A 24,621-nucleotide genomic window follows, 5' to 3' on the forward strand; every position below is an offset into this window, starting at 1 on the left:
TGCCCAAAGTGGCCCTTAAGGTACTTCAAGGAAATCTGGGGTTCCACAGAACACAGTTTGAGAAATGCTGCTCAGCCCACCAGCTACTCATGGTCCAGAGGATATTTTGTGCTATCTCTGCTCTTCCAATGCTCTCTCCCAGAAGCTGCTTGCCTTTTCAATTTAGGTATAATGTCCTGACCCAGAAAGAAACTCAGAGCGTATACGATGTCAGGTATTATGGGGGCCAGTGTGAGACCGTATACAACGGGGAATGGAGAGAGCTTCGGTACGACCCCACCTGTGAGCGTCTCTACTATGGAGATGATGAGAAGTACTTCCGGAAACCCTACAATTTCCTGAAGTACCACTTTGAGGTAAGTCTGAACAGGGGTGCTCACAGGCCACTGGGTGGGTGCAGGGAGGGGAAGCTGTTGGTGGAGATAGCTGCCTTGCTTTGGAAGACCTTATTTCCTGTGGGGTTTGCTGGTGGCTGAAGGTCCCACTGCACTTGCCCTCACGCATGCTTAGTGCTGAAGAGGCAACGGCAGGGCCAGTGAGCCGCATACTGTAAATGGGACCAGCCCCTGCTAGATCTCGGCTCCAGTCCTAAGTCAATAAAATAGATTCGGGGCCTGATTTTCTAGGCTGCTTGTCAGAAGACCTATTTCCAGGTTTTGACTCTATTAGAATAGATGTATATCCGACCTTGAGCAGCTCACTGCCCCTCCACGGGCCCAGGTTATTAAGATGTAAAGTGGGGGCAGGAGAGGAGGTGGCTGGGGGTTCTGAGAACTGTGCTCCTGCTTCATCGGGAGCTGGTCCTCACTGGTGACCTTCATCTCTTGACTTTCTGTCCATGATTTTGTTGGAAGAAAGGGTTCCGCTATTGCAAAGTGCTTGCAAACTGTTGATGATCCCTAAGAGTCTCTCTCTTTAAAATTCTGCAGTCTCCTGGTCACCCTGTAGCTCACAACAAGCTCCAGAGCCTGGCCATTCCTTTCTTCACCCCTCACCCTCTGGGTAAGCCGTCTACACAGCAAACCTCACTGGAGGCTTACCATGTGTCAGCTCTTCTATTTTCACACAAATTCTCCCACCGAACCCTCATCACAAGACGATGCGTCAGATATTATTATTGGCCCATTTTAGATATTAAAAACCCCAGAGACTTAGAGGGATAAAGCGCCAGGCTCAGTAGGTAAGCCCAGACAAGATTTAAATCCAGATCTATCTGAACTAAGCCTGGCTATACATCTTTTAGAAGGGAGGCTAGATTATGCAAATTCTATCTATGAGTCATCCACATTCTATCTATAGAGAGAGATGATAGGATGCCAGTACTCTGAACAGTTATCTAGTCACATCCTCCCTCCCCCAAGTTTCTCAAGAGAAAAATATTGACAGAGGATAAGGCCAGGCTTATTGAGTCTGTTTTTAAGAAACCGGCTCTCACTATTCACAAGAGCCAAGACATGGAAGCAACCTAAAGGTCCATCATAAAGAAGATGTGTTGAATATATACAAAGGAATGTTGCTCAGCCATAAAAAAGAATGAAATGTTGTCATTTGTAGCAACATGGATGGACCTGGAGATTATCGCACAAGTGAAGTAAGCCAGACAGAGAAAGACAAATACTATATGATATCACTTATATGTGGAACCTAAAAAAATAATACCAATCAACTTATTTACAAAACAGAAACAGACTCATAGACATAGAAAACAAACTTAGGGCTACCAAAGGGGAAAGGGGGTGGGAGGGATAAATCAGGAGTATGGGATTAACAGATACACACTACTATATATAAAATAAACAAGAATTTACTGTATAGCACAGGCAACTATATTCAATACTTTGTAATAACCTATAATAGAAAAGAATCTGAAGCTGTATACCTGAAACTAACACAATATTGTAAGTCAACTACAGTTTAAAAAAAAGAAATTGGCTCTCCCCACCCCACTTCCACCTCTGCCATCAGGCTCCGTCTACGAGCTGGAAGGCATAGACGGTGTCATTTTTCTAAATTGGAGGACAGTCTAGGGCCTACGTGTCAGGCAAGAGAGACTAGGTTATGCTGTGGCAAAAAGGATTCTGAAATCTCAGTGCTTTAAAGCATCAATGCCCTACTTATTCTACTCATCCTTCCTAAGGTGGAAAAGAAACTCTCATCATCACAGACTCTCAGGACCCAAACTGATGGAGCCTCCAACTCAACACATGCTCTCGTGATTACAGAGCAAACCCCTCATAGGCTCCTATCCCTCATTTCCTTGGCTCACGAGACCACGCCTCAGGTCAAGCTAGCAGAGAAATGCAATCCTGGAATGAAATAATCAAACACTTGTGGGTGGTCCCTAAGCATACCTCTGCTTAGAACTATCTCCACCTGCATGCCTTTGCCCCTTTCCTCCCAGGTCCACGCCTAGACATGGCTTTCTGTATCTCTCCACTGCAGAGCCAAGCAACCATCTGTTCAAGAAGGATAAGCCCGCTGGAAAGAAATGCATGCTCAGAACAATATAGCATTTTATCAGAATCGTGTGTGTGTGTGTGTGTGTGTGTGTGTGTGTGTGTTTAAATAAATATTTTAGCAGTACCACTAAATACTAAGCACTGCTGAATTTTCTGTATTTTCGTATCAATTTGGAATAGCCTTTTAAAAGAGTTATTTATAATAATCTGAAACTTCGGATATTTTACAAAGCAAAGATTTAAATATTAAGTATGAACTGGAATATAATGCTAGTGCACAAGGCTAACATCTATGTGATGCTTTTCAGGCCCTGGCAGATACTACAGTCTCCTCAGAGTTCTACGATGATGCAAATCACCTTTACTCTAAAGTGAAAAATGACAAGTTTGTGTCGGCTGGAGTGACCATTGGTGTGGGCCCTGTACGCAGCCCATTTACTGTGACTGCAGGTGTATCTGGGTCACGAGGCAGTTCGGTCTTGAATATGTTAAGCAAGTATAATCAGAAGGTATTAAAACATAATGCCCGTGTCACACAGTATTCCATAATCTATGCTGAACACGTATTACCTTAACTGCATTGAAAAGTACAGTAGTAATTGAACCTTCATTTGCTTGTGTAATTGGACATGTCTGATCAGTAGTAATCATGTTTGTTTTTCTTCTTACGCTTTCCCACGCAGAATCATCACAAAGGGAATAAAATTGCACCATAAGACTAGTACTCTTATCACTTTGCCCATCCTTTTTCATGGTTACCTGGAGCACAGAGGGAAATACTTAGAAGGGTAATGTCTTAAAGAGAAACAGCCAAGCCCTCTAAACCAGACTTGGAAGAATTCTAAAGCAAGCCCGGCTTTTCCAAGTAGATGGGAGGGCTGGCCTGCTTAATGAATCTTTCATTTCTTCATCAAACATTTACCATTAACTGCCTATTATCCGGAGAGGTCAGACAGTGCACCCTTGAGGAAGTTAGGAAGTCTGTCTAAACTGAGATCTAAAGACTAGTTCCAGTTGTCCAGATGAAAGGGGGCAGAAGTTAACAGAAGGCTGCTCTAGGTCTGGGAAACAGCACGTGCAAAGGCCTGGAGACGAGAGACTGCCTCACACAAATGTGGGATTGAAAGGACTTCCGCTGGCTGAAGTGCAGGTGGGAAGGGAAAGGAGGGAGTGATGAGGATGGAGAGGTAATCAGGAGCTGGAGAAATATTCACTGAATTGATCAGAAATTTACCAAAAGCCTCAAGACACTGATACCAGAACTGGGGATTTAGTTAGGGCTCAAAACATTATTTTGGATGATGAAAATACAGTTATAAAAATTAACTTCCTCAACAAATATAAATGACAGGGCTTCCCTGGTGGCGCAGTGGTTGGGAGCCCGCCTGCCAATGCAGGGGTCACGGGTTCGAGCCCCGGTCCGGGAAGATCCCACATGCCGCAGGGCAACTAAGCCCGGGCGCCACAACTATTGAGCCTGTGCTCTAGAGCGTGTGAGCCACAACAACTGAGCCTGTGTGCCACAACTACTGAAGCCCGCATGCCTAGAGCCCGTGCTCCACAACAAGAGAACCCACCTCAATGAGAAGCCCCGCACCTCAAAGAAGAGTAATCCCTGCTCACTGTAACTAGAGAAAGCCCATGCACAGCAACAAAGACCCAATGCAACCAAAAATAAATAATAAATTTAAAAAATTTATATATATAAATTACATTCTGGAGCTTTGCCATGAATAAGCTACTGATCTGAAGGGAAAGTACTGTTCTGAGATCTGACTGTCACAGATTCATGTGGACTTTTCTAAAAGCAGGTGGCTTCTTCCAACTTTCACTATCACTTTGGATCAAGGTTTACATTCCCTGCAAGTAAGGCTCGTACATGACCCCCTTCCTCTTAAACCAATCCAACCTCACCCTGTCCAGTGGATCCTGCTTTTCTTGATTACCGAACAGTACAAGACTACCACTAGAATGTAATCTCCATGAGGGCAGGGGCCTATCTCATTCAAGATCATGTCCTGTGCACCTAGCATAATGCATGTGACCGTAGGCACTGAAAGGTATTTGTTTAATAAATTAAGTGATATTGGCATTTCCTCATGTCATCAAAATATTCCTAAGCCTAATTTTTAATGGATACCTAACACTTGTGTAGCAGGTTGCATAATGCAGTGCTTTAATTAGAGCAGGGAGAAATGTGGAGGTGAGAATGGACTGGGGGCCGGACAGAGGAGAGGAGCACAGTGAAACACATTGTAGTCACCAACCCAGCGAAAGTTGATGAGAACTTGACCTGGACAGGGGCAGTGGGAACAGAGATGCAGACGCGGGAGAAGAAGCCAGGCTGGTGTCTAATATGTGTTTGCAAAATGTAATAATACTCTGTTATATGTATTTATGTTCATACAGTTACATGTGAATATATTTATATTTCCCACAGGTACTAAATACTGCCCTTTTGCATGATCTCATGTAGTAAAATGTATACTCTCTTTGTTCTCTTCCTTCATTCAATGGCGGTTGTTGTTACTGGCAGAAATATACCTTCATGAGAATTTTCACAAAGGTGCAGACTGCTCATTTCAAGATGAGGAGGGAGAATATCATGTTGGATGAAGTTATGCTGCAGTCATTACTGGAACTTCCAGAGCAGTACCATTACGGCATGTACGCCAAGTTCATCGATGACTACGGCACCCATTACATAACGTCTGGAACGATGGGTGGCATTTATGAATATATCCTGGTGCTTAACAAAGAAAGAATGGAAACAGTTGGTAAGTAGAGCGGATGCTTGATGCACGCAGTGTTCGATGCGTACGCCAGACATGGTTTGCAATTTTCTAGGCACTGACTGTCAGCCACGCATGAACTCATTTAGCCTCCATGACAACTCTATAAGGTAGCATTAGTATTATTATTTACAGGGACTTGAGGTTCAAAAGGGTGAAATGACTTGCTAGTAAGCACTACAAACAGAATTTGAACTCAGACTTGTCTGGTTCTCCAGAACCACGTGTTTTCTATTGCACCATAGTTACCTCTTCAGTAATAAAGGATCTCTGGGGTTTTGCTATTTAAAATGTTAAAACATTTTAAATATAGATTCTTGGTTAATGGAACTGCCATCCAATCAGTCAGTGATGACAGAAACTTGGAGTCATCCCTTCTTCCCTTTCACCCCTGTAGATCTCTAAGACCCTTCAGTTCTCTCTCCTGAGCAGCTCTTGTCAACATCCCTTCTTCTGCATCCCCTCCTACAATGGTAGGCTGGGTTCCCATCTTTCACTTACTACTGCATCATCTCCTAAATGGTCTCTAAGGGAAGATTCACCCCTTCCAATCCATTCTCAACAACTGCCACTAGAAGGATCCTCTGCTTCACAGATCTTATGACATCACCTCCTTGCTTAATATCCTGACTGGCTAAACTAAAGTCTAAACTCCTTAACACTGACATCAACAATCTTCATGGTCTCACTCCAAACTGCTAGAACAGTGGTTCTCAACACGTGGACTCCAACACACAGTATTAGTGTCACCTGGGAACGTGTTAGAAATGCAAATTCTCAGGCTCCCATCCCAAATCTGCTAAATCAGAAACTCTGGGAGTGGGCCCAGCAGTGTGTTTGGACAAGCCCTCCAGGTGATTCTGATGCTTAATACAGTTTGAGAACCACAGATCCAGACAACGACTGAGTAGAAGGGTGAGAGGTGTATCCATATTTCAAAGCCAAGTTCAACTTCCAAGTTTCAAGAAGTCTCCCTGACTCCACCAGCCCAGGCTGGCCACTTCCTTCCTTCAACACATTCATATCCATTCCACACTGCTTAGTCTTTAAAAACAACTTTCCAAATGTTAATATTTCTCTCCTAATCTAGACAGCAAGATCCTTGAAAGCAAGCATCATGTCTGACAACTTTCCACCTCTTTAGCACTCAATGCAGGGTGAGCGGACAAAACAAGACATGGAGTTTGAAAGCGGGCATTAGCTGAGATTCCTGGCTAGGGTCATTCATTAACTCATCCATCTATTCATGTATCCATTCTTTTATAATTCAAATATCTATTGGGTATCTATTATGTGTTTGTGCTAGGGATACAAAGGTGAGCAAATCTAAATACGGTCCTTAACATCTTGTAGCACAATACAAACTGCAGATTGAAACCCAAGAGTAGGTCTTTTTTTTTTGAGTGGGAGAACTTTACGGGGTTTTTTTCTTGAATTTTATTTTATTTATTTATTTATTATATAGCAGGTTCTTATTAGTTATCTATTTCATACATATTGTGTATATATGTCAGTCCCAATCTCCCAATTCATCCCAGCACCACATCCACACCCCCTTCTTCCCCCCTTGGTGTCCATACATTTGTTCTCTACATCTGTGTCTCTCCAATAGTAGGTCTTGATATCAATGTATGGAACACAAACATTTTGAACAACACAGAACAGAATAAAAAATATCATAGTGGGCTGTAGGTAGTGAAGATAAATTATTGCTTCAAGAAAATGTTGCCAGTTAAAGACATGTACACATGGACAGGGTCATGATACAAAATAAATAGTTCAGGAGAGATCAGTGTAAAAAGAGTTTGAAAAAGTTAATTCAAGTGGATCTTTTTAGAGTCACTCAAAAACATGAGGAAGGAAAAAGAGCTAACGTTTGCTGAGTACTTACTAAGTTCCAGGACTGTTGTATACATTCTCATTTAATTTTCTTGACAACATTTGGAGGTTAGTGTAATTCTAGTTTTAGCCCCAGAAATGCTGAGGCTCCTTAGGGAAGTTAATTACTTGGCCCAGGGCGGCAGGAAGCTGGCGTCAGAGCCCTGGACATGGGGTCTTTCCACCACATGGCTGTGGTAGACCCTTTCATTTAGGCTCCGTCTTTGGTGGTGGATTACTAATTAATTGCCTGGGGTATCTCGAGCCCCTCCTCTTTAAAATCTGTGAGGCAGAAATGGGCTTCCAATGTGGTTAATATTCAAAAGGAGCCCACTAACGAATTGTCCCAGGGATAATTACCTCAGCTCTGTTTATAGAAAACCATATGTCGATAATAGCACAATTTGCTATTTGGGAAGAGCTGATTTTCTATAAATCCGGAAGGTTAGTGTTGCTTTTCTATAAATATGGAAATGTGCTAATCATCACCTCATCTGCTGGAGACTGCTAATAAATCAGAATGTCATTTACATATTAACCTACAAAGAACAAAAACATCTACCTTCTTTCCCTTTGACAAATAATAGAATCATGCACACCCTTCTCTCTATGTTTGATGTTTGTCTAATTTTCTCTTTGTCGCTTTTTCATCCTCTCTCTCACTCCCTTTCCCCTCTCCCTCTCTCTCTCCTCTTTTTCAATGTCTTTTTTCTCTCTGTGTATCTTTGATCTAATGACTTTAACAATATTTATATTCTATCAAGTGCTTGTTTCTAAGAAATACCCCGTGTGGTATACATTCATGTCCTCAAAGAGCTGAGCTTGGAATGGAATGATTTAAGTGAACACATGGGCTGGTTTGCTCTGGGGGGATCTTTTGTCCTTGGGTTTGCCTCAGATTCTCTATGGGTTCATCCCAGAGGACGCACAAGGCTGTTTTCTTCTAATGTGTTCTTTAGATAAAATGCTTCTCCCCCAAAGAGAGCATGAAACCATCCATCAAAAATCAGGGGATGTCTTGGATGTTGGGGAGGTGATGTTAGACTTCAGTGGGACCCTAGACTTTCCTCAAGGGCTGCTGCTAAGAGCTTTCTACCTTCTACAGGAAACAGTATGGATTGGGGCTTGAATTTCTGGATTTAGATTTTTTTTCTCCTTCATCCCTTCTTTGGATCTCCTATTATTTGTCTTTGTATAAAGATCTGACAAAGAGAATAGTGCATTCACCATCTGGCTGCTCTGGAGTCTGGCCCTATTACAGAGCTGATAATTTACCTAGGACAGGGCAAGTACTTCAGTGACACCATTCTATTCATGTACGTTTCCTGCCTTCTTTGGCACATGCTGTGCTGTCAGCCTCCAAAGCACTTTCCTGTCTTGCCAACCTGACAGATTCCAACTCATTCTTTTGAACTTGTATGGGCAGCCCCACCTCCCTGAAACCTGCCCTGATATTCCTCTGCACATTCTTCCATAGTTTTGTTCGTTCAGACATGCATTCATCAACCATGTTAACTGAGTTTGTATCATGTGCCAGGTGAACAAAATCGACATGGTTCCGGTTCTTGCAAAGCTCACAGTCTAGGGGAGGAAACTAAATAAACAGCCAGAACCCCAGATGTCATCCTTGGTTCCTCCTTTACTTCTTGCCCCTCATCAGTGAGACCTGTCATCTTTACTTCTAAAGCATACGTGGCATCTGTCCACATCTCTATTACCATCTAACTGGTCCAAACAACTATGACCTCTCATCTGGCCACTGCTAGAATATGATGGCTTTTTTTCTTTTCTTTCTCTTTTTTCTCTTTCCTTTCTTTCTTTCTCTGTGTTCTTTTCTTGTTGTTGTCATCGTTGCTGTCCCGCTCACACTCTAACACAGCAAGCTTATTTTAGCCTACAGCCTTGGTACTAGCTATTCTCTCTGTCTGGGCTATCCTTCTCTCTGATGTTTGCATAGCTGTACTCTAATCATTCAGATCTCAACTTAAATGCCCCCTCTTCAGAAAGGCCTTTTCTGACCATGTGGCAAGTCCCTCTTTGTTATAGCACCCTATTTTAATTCTCAGAACATCACTATATATTCTGTAATTACCACGCTCACATGCCTTTTTGTTTATTGTCAACCTCCTCCTTCTAGTATGCATGTTCCATGAAAGCAGGGGTCTCATATGTTTTGTTCACTGTTATGTATTCATCTCCTAGAACAGTGCCTGGACTTAATAACTTCTGTTGAGTCAGCTAATGAATAGATACATATAAAATTGCAAACTGTGATAAGAGCTGGCTAGAAAATGAACAGGTCGTAGAAATAGAGAATAACTGTGAGAGGAGAAGGAGAAGACAATCACTTAGTTTAGGATTATCTGGGAAAGTGTCTGGGATTAACTGGGATAAGGTCCAAAAGATTCAGAAGGAGACTCCAAAGACAAGAAAGAGGGAGGATGTCCTGGGCAGAGTGGACAGCCTGCCATGTTTGAGAACTGAAATAAGCAACGTGTGGCTAAAGCCCGCAGGTGAGGGGAGGATGGAGGGAGCTGAGGTTGGAAGAAGCTGCAGAGCGTCTTGCTGGTCATGGTAAGAAGTATGGACCATGTCTGCAGTGAAACGGGAAACCACTGCAGGGTTATCAGCAGGGCACTGCCAGGGTCTAATCTCTGTGTCAGCAGGTCGTTCCAATACTATACAGAGTACAGATTACATGCGTTGAGAGTGGACTCAGGGAGCACAGTTAGAAGACTCTTGTTGACATCCAGGTAGGGAATAAAGAATGGAGATGAAAGAATATGATTGATTAGGGACATATTTTGAAAGCAGAGTTTAGATAATTTGCAGATGGCCTGGGTGTGAATTGTGAGGTGTACTCCTTCTACATTACATTACATTATATTTACATTACATTATATTACATTACATTACATTATATTTACATTACATTATATTACATTACATTACATTATATTTACATTACATTATATTACATTACATTACATTATTTTCGTTCTACATTATATTTCTAACACACACACACACACACACACATTAGGGCAAGAAGAACATGATGAGTTTGCCTGGGAGGGCCAGCTTCCTGGGAGAGATGTCTCTCAACATGCAACATGAAGTAGAGTTTCTTAGCAGTTAAGGAATCTAAGTAAATCTGATAAGATACCTCCATCAGGGATGCTGTAATAGAAACCATGCATGGAATAGAAAGTAAACTAATAGCCCTCAAGGCTCTAAAAGTTCATGATTCTATAGTTTGGGGCCATATTGAAAGGGCTCTGCAAAGACCTTAACAAAACATGACTTCTATTGATGCTCTGCTGGTGAGAAGCCAGTAGCATTTCATGGCCCCATATAAAAGCCATTAGGCAACGCGGTAGTAAAAAGAGTTCTTTTTACAAAGATGTCTTTGCTTTTCATGTAGGTCCTGCCATTTAAAAGCTAAAACTTTGAATCTCTGAGTCTCAGTTTTCCCATAACTAATGTGTGGATAATAAACTACTGCAAAAGGCTCTTATGAGAATTGACTCTAAAAAGCACGTGATAAATAAAACACGGTCTAAACGGTAGTTACTATTATGGTTTACAGTTTTAGGTGGGATTGTAAGTAGCAAATATCATTTGATCAAGGACTGTGGAATGAAAAAATATGCCGGCAGATGGTAGCAAGGAATCCAGATTTTGGAGTCAGACACATCTGGGTGGGGATCTTGGTTCTACTAGTTAACAGTTGTATGACCTTGATCAGGGTACTTGATTTCTCTGAACCTTAGTTTTTTCAAGACCCAAATAGGAATGATAACAAGGATTTGTTTGAGAATAATTCCAAGTACATCTTGCATGATAAGTGTTTAAGCAGATAGCTTTCCCTTTAATGCAGGATATTAGGATAGCTTAGTGTTTGAAAATATGGGTTCTGTCACTTATTAGCTGTGTGATTACCAGCAGATTATTTAATCATTTTAAGTCTCAATTTTCTCACCTGTTAAGCTGGAGGTATTAATGGCATTTAACTGATAGAGTAATTGTGAGGAATAAGTGAACTTATCTACAGAAAATATTTAGTGTAATGCTCAGGCTCTAATGAGCACTCGATAAGCATCAATTGCTGAACAAGGTTCTAATTTAGATTCCTTGGGCTCAAATCTCATCTCCATCACTTATCAACCATGTGACCCTCAGGCAAATTAACCTCTTCATGCCTCAGTTTCCTGTTTCCCTAAATGAGACAATGACAGTAATACTTCATAGGATTGTTATGAATATGAAATGAAACAGTCTGTGTGATCAGGTGGCCCAGGGCCTGGCATAGAGTAAGAGTTTAAAAATGGTACCTATTATTGCTGCACTATGTTGATGTTACTATTACCATATTTATTATTCCCTGCTTTCCAGTTATTAACTCTATAATGTTAACTGTCCTCTCATCTGTAAAGTGGGGACAATAAGACAACATATCTCATAGGGCTCTGCAATTGGTCAGCTCTGAAACACTGTTCAAATGGAAGGGAAATCATTATCATCATGTCCAGCCTGCAGTGGGCAATATTTCCGCTGTAGACTTGGAGACTCATCAATCATGCCTCCTCCCCCACCTGCCCATTTTTTAAATCAAAGTCATTCATTTCTTTCTCTAGAGCTTCATCCCGTTTTGGAGGGACTGCTCCTCCCATTGATCAAGGTCAATTTGAATTCTCATCACTATCTTTCAAGGTGGTAACAACTCTGCCTAAATCAGTGCCTGCATTCCATTATGCCTCCCCTTGATGGCTGCCAGATAACAGTGACGCTGGAAAAGATCCTTCTAGTGAGAGTACAGTACGTTCAGCCAGTTACTGGTCATTGCCCTCTAGCTGGGGTCCTTGGCCAACTGGTCTACCACCTAACACACTGGGTAGAAAAAGTCACAGCGACATGACTAAAATCTCACTAAAGCTGATATCAATTATACTTCTACATTCTCTTCCTCCATCTTCCTTTTCTCTATTTATTCATTCCTTCAGTTTTTCATTCAACATTTATTAAGCCCACATAACATGGTAAGCACTGTCTAGTTACCAACATGGGTCCTCTTATCTCATATAGAAGGTAATGGGGTTTCTCTGTTATAATCATCTGATTATAGTCAGGATGACTTATTAAAGGACAACCAAATTGATTACTACCTAAAATGGATTAACAAATTATCTTTTTATTCACTGTACTTAGAATTAACTGGTTCTAATAAAATATATTTACATATAAAAACTCCTAAGGTTGGTAAAATGTAATCATTCACATCTGGTATTGAAGATGATCTTCATAATAGCTTCTGAGGAATTATATTATTATTTTTCCCAATTTTATAGAGAGAAAGCTGAGGTCCAAAGCCCCAAAGTAAATGGCTCAACATGATTCAGTTAGTTTTTAACTAAGGTCTTCTGATGTAGAGCTTGTGTATTGTCCCACACCATTTCCCCACACTTCTGTCATTCATTCTGATACTATATTCCAGGGGCTTAGACTCTAGCAGCACTGGTAAGATGGCCAACAGTTAATGAACATTTCATTATGTGGCAGACACTGAGTTAGGCACTTTAAATGCACTATCTCATTTAATCCTCAGGAAAGACTGGGGAAGAGGATACTATAATCCCCAATTTACAAATGAAGAACTGAAACTCAGCAATGTTAAATAACTTGTGCAAGGTCGAGGTCATCTTGTTGTTATGGGTGGAGCCAGACGTCCACGTGAGAACCTGTGATGTAAACCAACACGCTGTAATGCCTCAGAGATGTTTTACCTAGGATTTTTCAAACTGCCGGCCACAGTCCATTAGCAGATTGTAAGAGAAATTTAGTGGGTCATGACCAGCATTCAACAAAATGAAATAGAATACACTAAGAGGGAAATCCTCAGAGAGCATCACACAAAGCATGGTTAAGTATTGCAACTTATTTCAGCTGGATGTCAGTGGGCTGGGTCATGATCTAAAATGTATTGCTTACTTTTGGGGGTAGTCAAAAACGCATTAGACACACTGTCTGAACCCAGTGTGCTCCACGGACTGTGGACATGTATCTAATCACTTTAAATAAAGGGAAAATCATCAATAGCCATAATGAAGGCATTAGGAAGTATATTAGCTGGGGTTCTCCATACACTTTACATATATATGTAAAGAGATTTATTATTAAAAAAAATTAGCTCACATAACTGTGGAGCCTGACAAGTCCCAAGATCTGCATTTGGCAAGCTGTGGACCCAGGGGAGTTGATGGTTTAGCTCCAGTCTGATTTCGAAGGCCTGAGAATCAGGGGAGCTGAGGGTGTAGTCCCAGTCTGAAGGTTGGCAGGCTTGAGACCCAGAAAGAGCTGACGTTTTAGTGTGAGTCCGAAGGCAAGAAAAAAGCCAATTTTCCAGCTCAAGGCAGTCAGGCAGGAAGAATCCTCTCTTACGCGGGGGACGGTAAGATTTCTGTCTATTCAGAACTTCTGCTGGTTGAATGAGGTCCACCCACTTTAGGGAGGGCAATCTGCTTTGCTCAGGTTACCGATTTAAATGTTAATCTCATCCAAAAACACCCTCACAGGAACACCCAGAATAATGTTGACCAAGTATCTGGACACCCTGGCCCAGTCAAACTGACACATAAAATTAACCATCACAGGAAGGTGGTCAAGGGGGAAAGGTAGAGGCAGATGTGAGTAATAACTGCCAAGGTAGGTGTGTGAAGTCTCATGTAATGAAACAGCTTATCTAAATGAAGATGAAAAAAACAAGCATTCACTGAGTTCTAACTCTGTGGCAGGCGGCATACTGAGTTCTTACATGCATCTCATTCCATTTAAGCTTCCTGGCAATGCTTTGAGCTGTGTTTTATGGCTGTACCCATTTTACAAATGATGAAAACCAGGCACTGAAAGATAAATGACACATCCAAGGTGACACCACTGGTTAGAAGCAGAGTAAGGTTTGAAATGAGGATTTCTAATTCCAACTTCAGTGCTTCTTGTGGTACCCCTGGATATTTATTTCACTTATTTTCTTTTTTAAAAAAACTATTAAACTGCTTGTGATAGCTTTGAAAGTGGATAAATCAGGTTTTAAAAATACCTAACGGAGTATTATACTCAATATTCACTCCTAAGGGCAATATTGGGTCAGCTTGACCCTTGACTGGGAATTGTCACAGAGAACTGTTAAAGGTTAAACTGACCAGCTTGTGACGGTCTGTTCCGAAGCTTAGGTACATTCACAGAGCCAAGAACAAGCATGGTGTGCTGGCACCCAAGGCACTCAATAAAGCGAAACTTAAAGACCTATAGGCCAGAAAATGTATCTAAGCCACCAATGGCAGGTGGTTTCAATAGCAAATGCTACCGGGACCACTGAGTTGAGGACCGTGACACCAGATATGGGCTCAGGCGGAAAGAACTGATCAATTAGTGATGTCTAGCCGAGGCAGAGGCTGACCCATGGTAGAGCCTCAGTATCTTTCCGGCTGGGGTAATTCAGAATCCAAGCCCATCAATCCTGGGCATCCTCTGGAGATTTCCTTACACTCTGGAGAGTCGTGGATTCCTAATGGGTCTGAGCAGGGATTAAGGGCCCCTGAGCTATGTGTTTTCTATTCCTTTAGTAGAATGAGACAAAGGCAGCCCAGATGATTAAGCTGTGTATGGACAGTAACTGGGATGAGATGGGTGTATAAATTAAGTCCCTCAAATTTTTCATACATTCCATCACATTTATATATTATTGATGTTGTTTGCTGACAATTCCCTTTCAGGAAGGTTCTAAGCAGAGCATTTTCCCTTCTTACCCAAAGTAGCAGGCAGGAAACAATCTCCGAGGAAAACCCTTCTCATAATCTAATCTCCACCCATCCATCCATCCATCCACTCACCTAGTAAATACTCAGAGAGAACCTATGATTTCCAGGGACACAGGAGTGAAACACACAGATTCCCATCCTGGAGAAATGTGCAGTCAGTTGGGGGCTAAGAATAATACAATGCGATAAATGCTTGACTAGAAATAAATACAGTAGAAGCACAAAGGAGGGAGCAACCCACCCTTTCTTCCCCTCCCATTTTCTAGACTCCAGAGACATTCACACCTGATCTTCTGACGTTAGTAGGAATGGGAGCTTGCCTGGTGGAGAACGCAGCTGGAGCTTTCTAAGAGGAGAGAGTTGCATGGGAGTGGCTGAAGCAGCAAGTGGTGAGGGTCAGTAGTAGGAGATGAGTGATTCACCCAAAGGCCAGACTCTTTGTAGAGGGCTTGCCCCTGAGGCCGGTGCATACGTGAGAACAATCCAGTGGCTGGGTTATGGCAGGACGAGTGCTGATATCAGTAACCTGGAAACGGAGTCAGTGTTGGCCTCCAGGGAGCCACAGAGAGGATGACAAGCTGCAGAACGGCAAGCTGCTCGAGCCACGCAAAGGTGAACATTGAGACAGGAGGGTCCCTGCCACCGGACCAGATGCGCAGCCTTCAAGGGAGCGTGCACTGGCCCTGCTCTACCCTCCAGCCCACTGCTTACTGCGGGGCTAGGCTGTACTGAGCTAAATGCTGGTCCCTTGACTTAATCATACTCACTTTCTTCTTGCTGCTGTTCCTTCTACCTAGAACACTGCTCCCCTCTCCTCCCCACCCTCTCTTCTTCACCTGCCTAATGCTTATTCATCTTTGGTCTCTGCTTAAACAGGGTTTTCCAGACAGTCTTTCTGTCTCCCCAGTTCCAGGTTGGGAACATGTCTTAGGTATTGGGTCGGCCAAAAATTTCATTTGGGTTTTTCCATAACATCTTATGGAAAAACTCGAACGTACCTTTTGGCTGACCCAATACTTCCGTGTACCCAGGACACAGCTCTCTGTATATCACACTATTACAACTGCCTGTTTCCATAGTGCATCTTGTGAATGATGTGTTTCTGGAGTTTTGTCCACAGGCTGAGGCTGACTCACAGTAGAGGCTCAGTGTCTTTCTGGCAGGGCTGGTTCAGAATCTAAACCCATAGGTGCTGGGCGTCCTCTGGAGCTTCTCTTACACTCTGAAGAATCAAGGGTGGATTTCTAAACAGTCTCAGCTGGACTGAACAGTGAGGATGGTGAGGTGGGCAGGAACCTGATTGTGAAGAGTCTTATACTCATGGCTAAGTAGTCTGGGCTGGCCCAAAATGTCTTTTGCTGTGTCTGCTAACCAACCAATTATCCTGAACAGACAGGCACTAGATTCTAACAAGCTCCAGGCTTTACCCCAGTTACCATGACAACCAGGCTTCGCGGCGATGGATGGTATTGAATGACTGACAGACTCCTGGTGTCTTGGCTCTGTCCCCACCCCCCTTAAGTCACTTGCATACACATGGAACTGAGACTCTCAGCACCCTCCTCCTGAATTTGTCCTGATTTTGACTTTCCACCTCTATCACTGAAAACAGCCTCAGCCTGAAAGGAGAAAAAGGTGTGATAATGTCAAAATTACTCCCAGGACCACCCTTAGCTCCCTCTCCCCAACTGATATAATGTGGCAAGAAGAAAATGGGCTTTGGACACAGACCTTGGTTCAATCCCATTCTACTATTTACTTATTGTATCGTTTTGGGCAAGTGACTGAAACTACCTAAGCCTTGATTTGCTCATCTCTAAAATGGGAATAATTGTACTTGCTGTGGAACGATGTGTGAATATTAAATAACGCCTGGAAAATCTTTGCCCAGCACATGATGTGGACATTGTTCCCTCCATCTTCTTCATTCACTCCCTCTCAGTTAATAGAACAGTTTATCCTGCAGAGAAGTTGATTAAGAAAATTGGTGTTCACAGACTCCTCAGCCTCCCGTATTCTCCAATTTTTCCAGTTCAGAATCAGGAAACAACAGCCCAGTCTAGGGATGCTGTGGCCTTTCTGGCAGCAGTAATGATAGTAATACTTGACCATTATTGCTAGTTTCAAGCCAGGGAGTATCCTAAGCACTGTACATGGCATGGATTAACTCATTTAACCCTCAGAGCAACCCTATGAGGTAGACAGTGTTAAAATCCCCATGTCATAGATGAGATAACTGTGATACAGGGAGGTTCAGACAGTAAGTGAGCATGGAAATTTCCACCTCAGGCAGTTTCCATTTCACAGCCTGGCCCTCAGCTATACTGCTGCCTCCCATCATGACCAAAATCATCTAGCGGGTCAGAGTCCCTGAAGGTAGCCCTTTATCAGGTGGAGGGAGACCTGAGACCGCAGCCCCAGCATTGCCCATTGGGAGCATGGATTCCTTTTTCTGAGCTGCTTTGTGGAATGAGGGGTTTGGGGAGGCCACTGCTACTCATGGCCCATGATGAACAGTTTCCTGCAGAGTAAGACTGGCTTGATGAGATGGCGCGGGCCCCGAGTTTGGATACGGCGCACCTGGCATCAAACCCCGATTCCTGGCTTGTTAGTCATGGAACTTTGGGCAAGTTACCTAACAATCATAGCAACAACTAATAAGATTTGTTGAACACTTAATTGTACCAGACACCAGTTTTAGAGATTCATGTATAGAAACCATTTTCATCTCCATTTTCAAATGGGGAACATGAGGCACAAAGAGGTTCGGTCACTCATCCAAAGCCACACTCCCAGTGAAGGGTAGAACTCTGGCTCCAGAGTTCACACACTTAACCACCACAGCTCCTGCCTTCTCCAACCCCAGATTGCCTGCAAAAGGAGTAAATCCTCCCAGCCCCATTGTGAGCTTCCAATGAGATAATGCAGATGAAAGAGCTTTATAAAATATCAACTCTTAATCAAGCATGAGATATTACAAGGATATGATTTATACTGTCACCCAAAAGAAGATCTGTGACTCTCAAAACATTTTAGAGGTACTGTCTAGATGGGTTGGAATCAGCCCATCCCTGAGCACTTCTGGGGGCTTGTTACATGCCGAGCCTTGCAAACCCAAGAGATGACTTCATAAGTTTGCAGGATAATTGGAAGAACAGACCAAGAAATTGACAATTACTATAGTGTGCTAAATACTGTGCTATAGGGAAGCATGCGGATACCATGAAGGACACACAGGGATACTGTGGGGACACAGATATAGGGCCCTTGTGAGTGAGGGAATGTTTTCTAGAGCTGAGTGGGAGAAACTCAGTGAAGGAGGTAAGGGAACTTTCTAGTCAGAGGGAACAGCACATGCAAAGGCACAGAGGTACCTGTACTATTATTCTCAGGTGGTTGGGAAAAAACATGCATTTTTTTAACATTTTTATTGGAGTATAATTGCTTTACAATGTTGAGTTAGTTTCTGCTGTATAACAAAGTGAATCAGTTATATGTATACGTATATCCCCATATCCCCTCCCTCTTGAATCTCCCTCCCACCCTCCCTATCCCCCCCTTCTAGGTGGAGAAGCATGTGTTTTAATGGATACACAGAAGCACCTGGGGGCAGGGAAGTTAGCCAACGCTTCCCAGCTCATCCAGTCACAGATTAAACAATCATCTTTTCCAATGTTATGGCATGAAATAGGCTATATGATTCTTCCTCTCCCTTGAGGGCAACCAACATAGCAAAGCAACATAGCACACAGATCACAGCAGCAACCTAAATGGCATCTGTTTGCTGCACAGAGATAAATAATGCATCACACCTGCTCTTTTCCACCTGATGCTTGTCATCTGAGGAACGGCAGAGACTTGCTGATTCTGGCACCTCAGAAATAAGGCTGCTTGGCTCTGCCTTAGAGCCACATGGATGCAGTATCTCCACGGAGGTGTGAAGACAGCTCTCACACCTGCACCACAGCCCAGACCAGGTGTGAAACAAGCAGTAGACATGGTGGCCAGAGACGTGTCCCCCGGGCTCCTGGCCTGCCAGGCGGGCACAACAGCTCCTCTGGGGACCACACTAGAGTGGGAAGGACCCCAAGGGTCTCCCAGTACTTCCCTGGCTGATTTGCACCTCCTTCCTTTCCACTCTGGAGTTCAGACCATGTTGGCCTTTCTGAGCAGACTCTTGCTGCTGGGGGCACAAGGCCTTCACGTGGCCTCCCTTTGCTCTCAATGTTCTCCACTTTGTCTGGCTAATCCCTACTCATCCTTTCACACTTGCCTCTGGTATCCTTCCTCTGACCCCCTAAGGAAGATTGCCCCGAGCTTGCTGCCTTCTTTCAAAGTCCTCAACACACAGTACAACAACTATCAGCTTACCTGTCCATGTCTCCACACTTGGCTGTAAGCTCACTGACAGCAAACACTCCCCTTAGCCCTCTTCACTTCCCAGATACCTGGAACACAATAAGAAATCATTAAGGACGTAACCAAGTGATCTCAAATGCTCCTCAAGTGTTCCGGTGTGTTTCTTAAAGTTTCAGAATCTTGGCTTTAGAGGAGCTCTTAAAAGACATCTCGTGAATTCTGCAAATGCTTCTACTCACAGGCAAACAGCTAACTTCTGCTTGGGACCCTCCAGATACGGGGAGCTCACTGCCTCCTGAAACAACTCCTATCTCCTTGGCCTCTGAGTGTTGCGGTGATTTACCTTAAGCTGAGCCTCAATCTATCTCCCTGTAGTATCTGCCCTTTTGGTCCTAGTTCTTGCCCTTGTGACCACACAAACAAGCCTAATTCCTCTTCCTCAAGACAACCCTCTGGAGGGCTGAATCTAATCCTACTGACCTCTCTTAAAGAGAAACCTCTCCTTTCTTGTTCAGGTAAACATCCTGCATCCCCTCAAACATTCCCCAAAGGATTTGGCTTTACATTTGTTCACCCTCATGCTCATTCTCATTCAATCATTCCCCATTTTCTTCTTTTATTAAATCTTATTGTGGTAAAAACACTTAACATGAGATCTAATCTTGTGACAAATGTTTAAGGGTACAATACCGAATCCTTCACTATAGGGACAATGTTCTGGCAGATCTCCAGAACTTACTCATCTTGCATAGTGGAGATTTTATGCCCGTTGATTAGCAATTCCTCGTCCTCCCCCAACCCCCGGCAACCACAATTCTATGCTCTGCTTCCATGAGTTCGGCTACTTCACATACTTCATATAAGTGGAATCATGCAGTATTTGACCTTCTGTGACTGGCTTCTTTCACTTAGCATGATGTCCGCCAGGTTCATCCACGTTGTTGCACGTGGCATGATTTCCTTCTTCTCAGAGGCTGGATGATGTCCAGTGAATGTTCTGTTTTCTTATTTCCTTTTAAAAGTGTGGCTCCCAGAACTCGGCACCAGGTTCTGGGTTTCTCTAACCTGCGCAGAGGGAATGAGATTATCCCCGCCTTTACTTTATTGATCATAATTTTCACCTGGCTTCATTGCCCTCCGGAGCTGAAAGTGATCTAAAACCCTTGGGCCTTTTCTCTTGTTCTCCGGCTAAGCTGGCTCTCTTCCTTACTGTGCTCATGCACTTGGTATTTTATCCCCAGGACAGGATGTTACAACTTTTCCAACTGAGTCCCATTTTGCTATGCTTGGTCTGTCTGTCCATCAGCCCTTTGAGGGCTTTTTGGACCCTGATTCTTTTTCTTCCTCTGGGTAGATACAGTGAGCGTGGCTGCTCAGTCCATATCCAAGGCATTGACAAAGGCACCGACTAGGTTAGTATGGAGGCCGGCTTTGTGACAGGCCACCAGAGGTTCTCTGTAGGACCGTGGTACTCAGTATCTCATCCCAGATGCACTGCATAGGCTTCATCTGGGATAGTTATTTAAAATACAGATTGCTGATTACTCAGAAATACAGAATCAGAATTGACAGAGGTGGGGCTCAGGAACCTGTGTTTTTAATAAGCCCTCCAGATGATCTCAATATGTAGCCAGGTTCGGCAAACATCAACTCCTGTTTACTGAGCACGAAAGTCTAAAACAAACGGCAGTTTGATCTGGTCCAAAGCTGACTCTAAGGAGCTGATGGGATGGGGTGGAGCCCTGGCAGAGCACCACCTGGTCCTATAGTCCAGGGATCCCCAACTCCCGGGCCATGGACTGGTAGCGGTCCATGGCCCGTTAGGAACCAGGCCGCACAGCAGGAGCTGAGCGGTGGGCGAGGGACTGAAGCTTCATCTGTATTTACAGCCGTTCCCCATCACTAGCATTACTGCCTGAGCTCTGCCTCCTGTCAGCATTATGGTGAGTTGTGTAATTATTTCATTATATATTACAATGTAATAATGATAGAAATAAAGTGCACAATAAAGGTAATGCGTTTGAATCATCCCGAAACCATCCCCCCACTCCATCCGTGGAAAAATTGTCTTCCACGAAATAAGCAACTCTCAGGACCCAAATCCGTCTCCATTTACTATGTTGCCCCACACCTGCTAGCTTCTCAAGGCCAGAACCTTGTAATTTAGATTTGCATCATATTCATACCAGTTTTATTCTCACTGTGTCTACCTTGTCCAACACACGGTATGCCTGGGATGGTACATAGTAGATGCTTACTAAATTTTTCAGCAGAATTTAGTCTGATGCAATAAATAGAATTAGCTAATTCTTCTAAGCAAGAAAGATGAGTTTGAATCTCAGCTCCACTGTTCTTTTTAGCTATATGGTTTTGGGCAAGATAATTAATCTTTATGAACCAAGGGCATCACAAGTAAACATAAGAAGTATGGGGTAGGTGACTAAGGATAATTTAGCCCTCATGCTGTATGATTCTCAGGTCACAGACCTCCCCTTGCTGGCTGGTACCCTCCTTCAGGGTCCTCGGGAGGCGATCCTTTGCAGTCAAGCCGTGCTGCTGAGATCAAGCTGGAATTCTCTTCTCCAAGCAGCGCGTGGCAGGCTGTCTGCAGACCCCTCATGAGTATAATCACTCCACAGGCATCCTCCAGCCCCCACTAATCGGCCCGGCCCGTCACTTTAATTGGGCAGCACTACACCACTCACCTAAGTAATCACTCTGGCTTCTGCCCATGAATTCCTTTCATCCACTTTTGTTTATCACGGTTGAAGCGTTTTTTAATCAAAACAATTAAATATGCTAAATCTTCCTCAATTAGTAGTGCACTAAAAATTAAAAGTACTTGAACGGAAATGGCAGAAGAAACCCTGTGCTCGGCGCTGAGTGCTGATGCTTAAAGCATCACTTCTCCCAGGCACTCTCACCTCGGAGTTATCCAGAAGCTGCTGTGCACAGAGGCACAGAGGGCTGCAGCCGAAAGGGGACTCAGGACGAGCAAGTCCAACCCTTTCTCTCCATAAATGGGAAACTGAGGCCCAGTGAGATCATGGGCCTTTTCTAAGCTCATACAGGGTGTCAGGGACTGGGACGCGTTTTGTTTTACTTTTTAAGAAAAATAAAATGTGTATATATTTAAGGTATATAGCACGATGATTTGATACAAATAAAGTGAAATGATTATTACAGTCAAGCTAATTAACATATCTCTCGTTACGTGCGTATGACGAGAGTACCTGCAATCTACTCCCTTGGCAAATTTCCAGTATTCAGTACAATATTATTGATATTAACTGTAGACATCAAGCTGTCCATTAGATCTCTAGGCTTATTCCTCCTACGTAACTACAAGTTTGTGCAGCATCTCCCCTTTTCCCCCACCTCCTCACCCCGGGCAGCCACCGTTCTCCTCTCTGCTTCTATATATCGGACTTTTGTAGAGTTCACGTATAAGTAAGATCAGGCGTTTTTTTTTTCCTTATGGGTATGGCTTATTTCACTTAGCATAATGTCTTCGAGTTTCACCCATGTTGTCGCAAATGGCAGGATCTCTTTATGTTTTAAGGCTGAATAATTATTTTATATATAAATGGGATCTATGCGATATATATATAGGGTATATATGTGGAATATATATATATGGTATATATGTGGGATATATAGAGAGTATATACATATATACACACAATTGTATATATAATAATTATATATTTGTTATATATAATTATTATATATTTATTTATATTACATATAATAATTATGTATTAAAATTATATATAATTATATCTATAATAATTTCTTTATCCATTCATCTGAGTGACTGGGACTTAAATTCACGATTCCTGACTTGTAAGATTCTTTCCATTAGAAGCCCTTACCAAAGGACTCTTGGCATTCATTTATTCACTCATTTTTCTCATTCATCAATCATTTACTCTGAGAATACTCACTGAGCTCCTCCCCCATGGCAGACATCGTGCTGCTAGGTTGACAAGAGAGTGGTGAATAAGATGCCAGTCCTTGACCCCATAGAGTCTGCAGTTTCATGCAAAGGCTGGCAGGTAAACTTGCTGCCTGATACTCCCTTAAAAATATTGAATCTAATCCTTAGCTTAACTGAATTACAACCTAAATTATTTTTCCTTTGTGGTTGCCAGAATAAGACACTGACTGGTCATAATTATTGTATAGTTGCAGTGAAAAGTAATGACATGTTGCCAATGCAAACTCCAGTTCACAACCTTCAGAAGACTTCAGCTACTGAGGGAGCTGAACTCTGCAGCAATGGTCAATATCTTGCTCCAGTCTGCTTTTGTAGCCTTATCTTGCCAGCTGACCAAGGGTTGGAAACCTAGTTCTGTTCACCTACAGGCTGTGGGATCGGGGAAAAATGATGTTATGCCTTTGAGAATTATGTTCCTCATCTGCAAAATGCAGATTCCTCAGCAACTCCTCAGATAGAGACAGAGACAACTAATGTAGGCCTCACAGTTCTCATGGGGCCAGAAGCCAAGCAGCCTCCCCAGGGAGATCTATCCACCTTCTGACAGCACTCTGGCCTCTCTGGGGTGCAAAGAGGACCTGGGCAAAAAGAACTGGGACACATATGATCATTCAGACCTAAACAAAGCACATGGGTAGCTCTGAAGAAAGAGGGAAGTGTTCTGATCCAAAAATGCTTCATGGAAGAAATGATATTTGAATTGGAGCTTGAGTAGACTTTAGAAAGATGGTGAAAAAGGAGAGAGGAAGGGGCAGCAAATGCAAAATTGGTGCCAATCTTGGGCCAGGCACTGTGCTAGGCACAGGGGTATATGGAGATGGATGAGATAGAATCACTGTCTCAAGGAGGCTCCGTGGAGAATGTGCAAAGGAAAGGGAACAAGCACTTTTCACCAACTAGTGTGTGCAATACATATTCCTTCTCATTTCAAGAATATTTGCACTGGAACCAGACAGAAGAGAACACTGAAACTGGGTTAAAGAACTGGGACTTCAACCCAGACCTCTTAGACTGCAAAATACAAGCTAGCTTTTACTACTGTGAGCTAGTGAGCTGTGAGCTACTACTATGAGCTGGTTGTACATATTCATGGTCTTTCAGCGTCTCAGCATTCTGTTTCTCTGCTCCCTGTTGCAGGTGTTTCCAGCAATGATATCAAGACATGCTTTGGAGGCTCTTTTGGCATCGACTATGAGTACACAGATACAACACAAATTGGAGGACGTTTATCAGGAGAAGATTGTAAAAAATTTGGAGGGGGCAAAATAGGCAAGTATTTAGTAATGGGCTTCCCAAAAAAGAGAAGCCAGATTTTC

The 24,621-nt window shown here is 43.0% G+C and overlaps 1 protein-coding gene across 2 annotated transcripts in view; it reads left to right on the forward strand.

The window, feature by feature from the left end:
* The window catches only part of C8A (complement C8 alpha chain), a 65,409-nt gene that overhangs the window by 30,899 nt on the left and 9,889 nt on the right, over positions 1–24,621 (forward strand). For both annotated transcript variants that reach the window (XM_067726311.1, XM_067726312.1), the window contains 4 exons: positions 167–356; positions 2,768–2,968; positions 4,996–5,236; positions 24,443–24,574. In XM_067726311.1, the coding sequence (XP_067582412.1) occupies positions 167–356; positions 2,768–2,968; positions 4,996–5,236; positions 24,443–24,574 (764 nt within the window). The remainder of the gene's footprint in view (positions 1–166; positions 357–2,767; positions 2,969–4,995; positions 5,237–24,442; positions 24,575–24,621) is intronic.

The sequence above is a fragment of the Pseudorca crassidens genome, chromosome 2 (assembly GCF_039906515.1).
Source record: "Pseudorca crassidens isolate mPseCra1 chromosome 2, mPseCra1.hap1, whole genome shotgun sequence".
NCBI lineage: Eukaryota > Metazoa > Chordata > Mammalia > Artiodactyla > Delphinidae > Pseudorca > Pseudorca crassidens.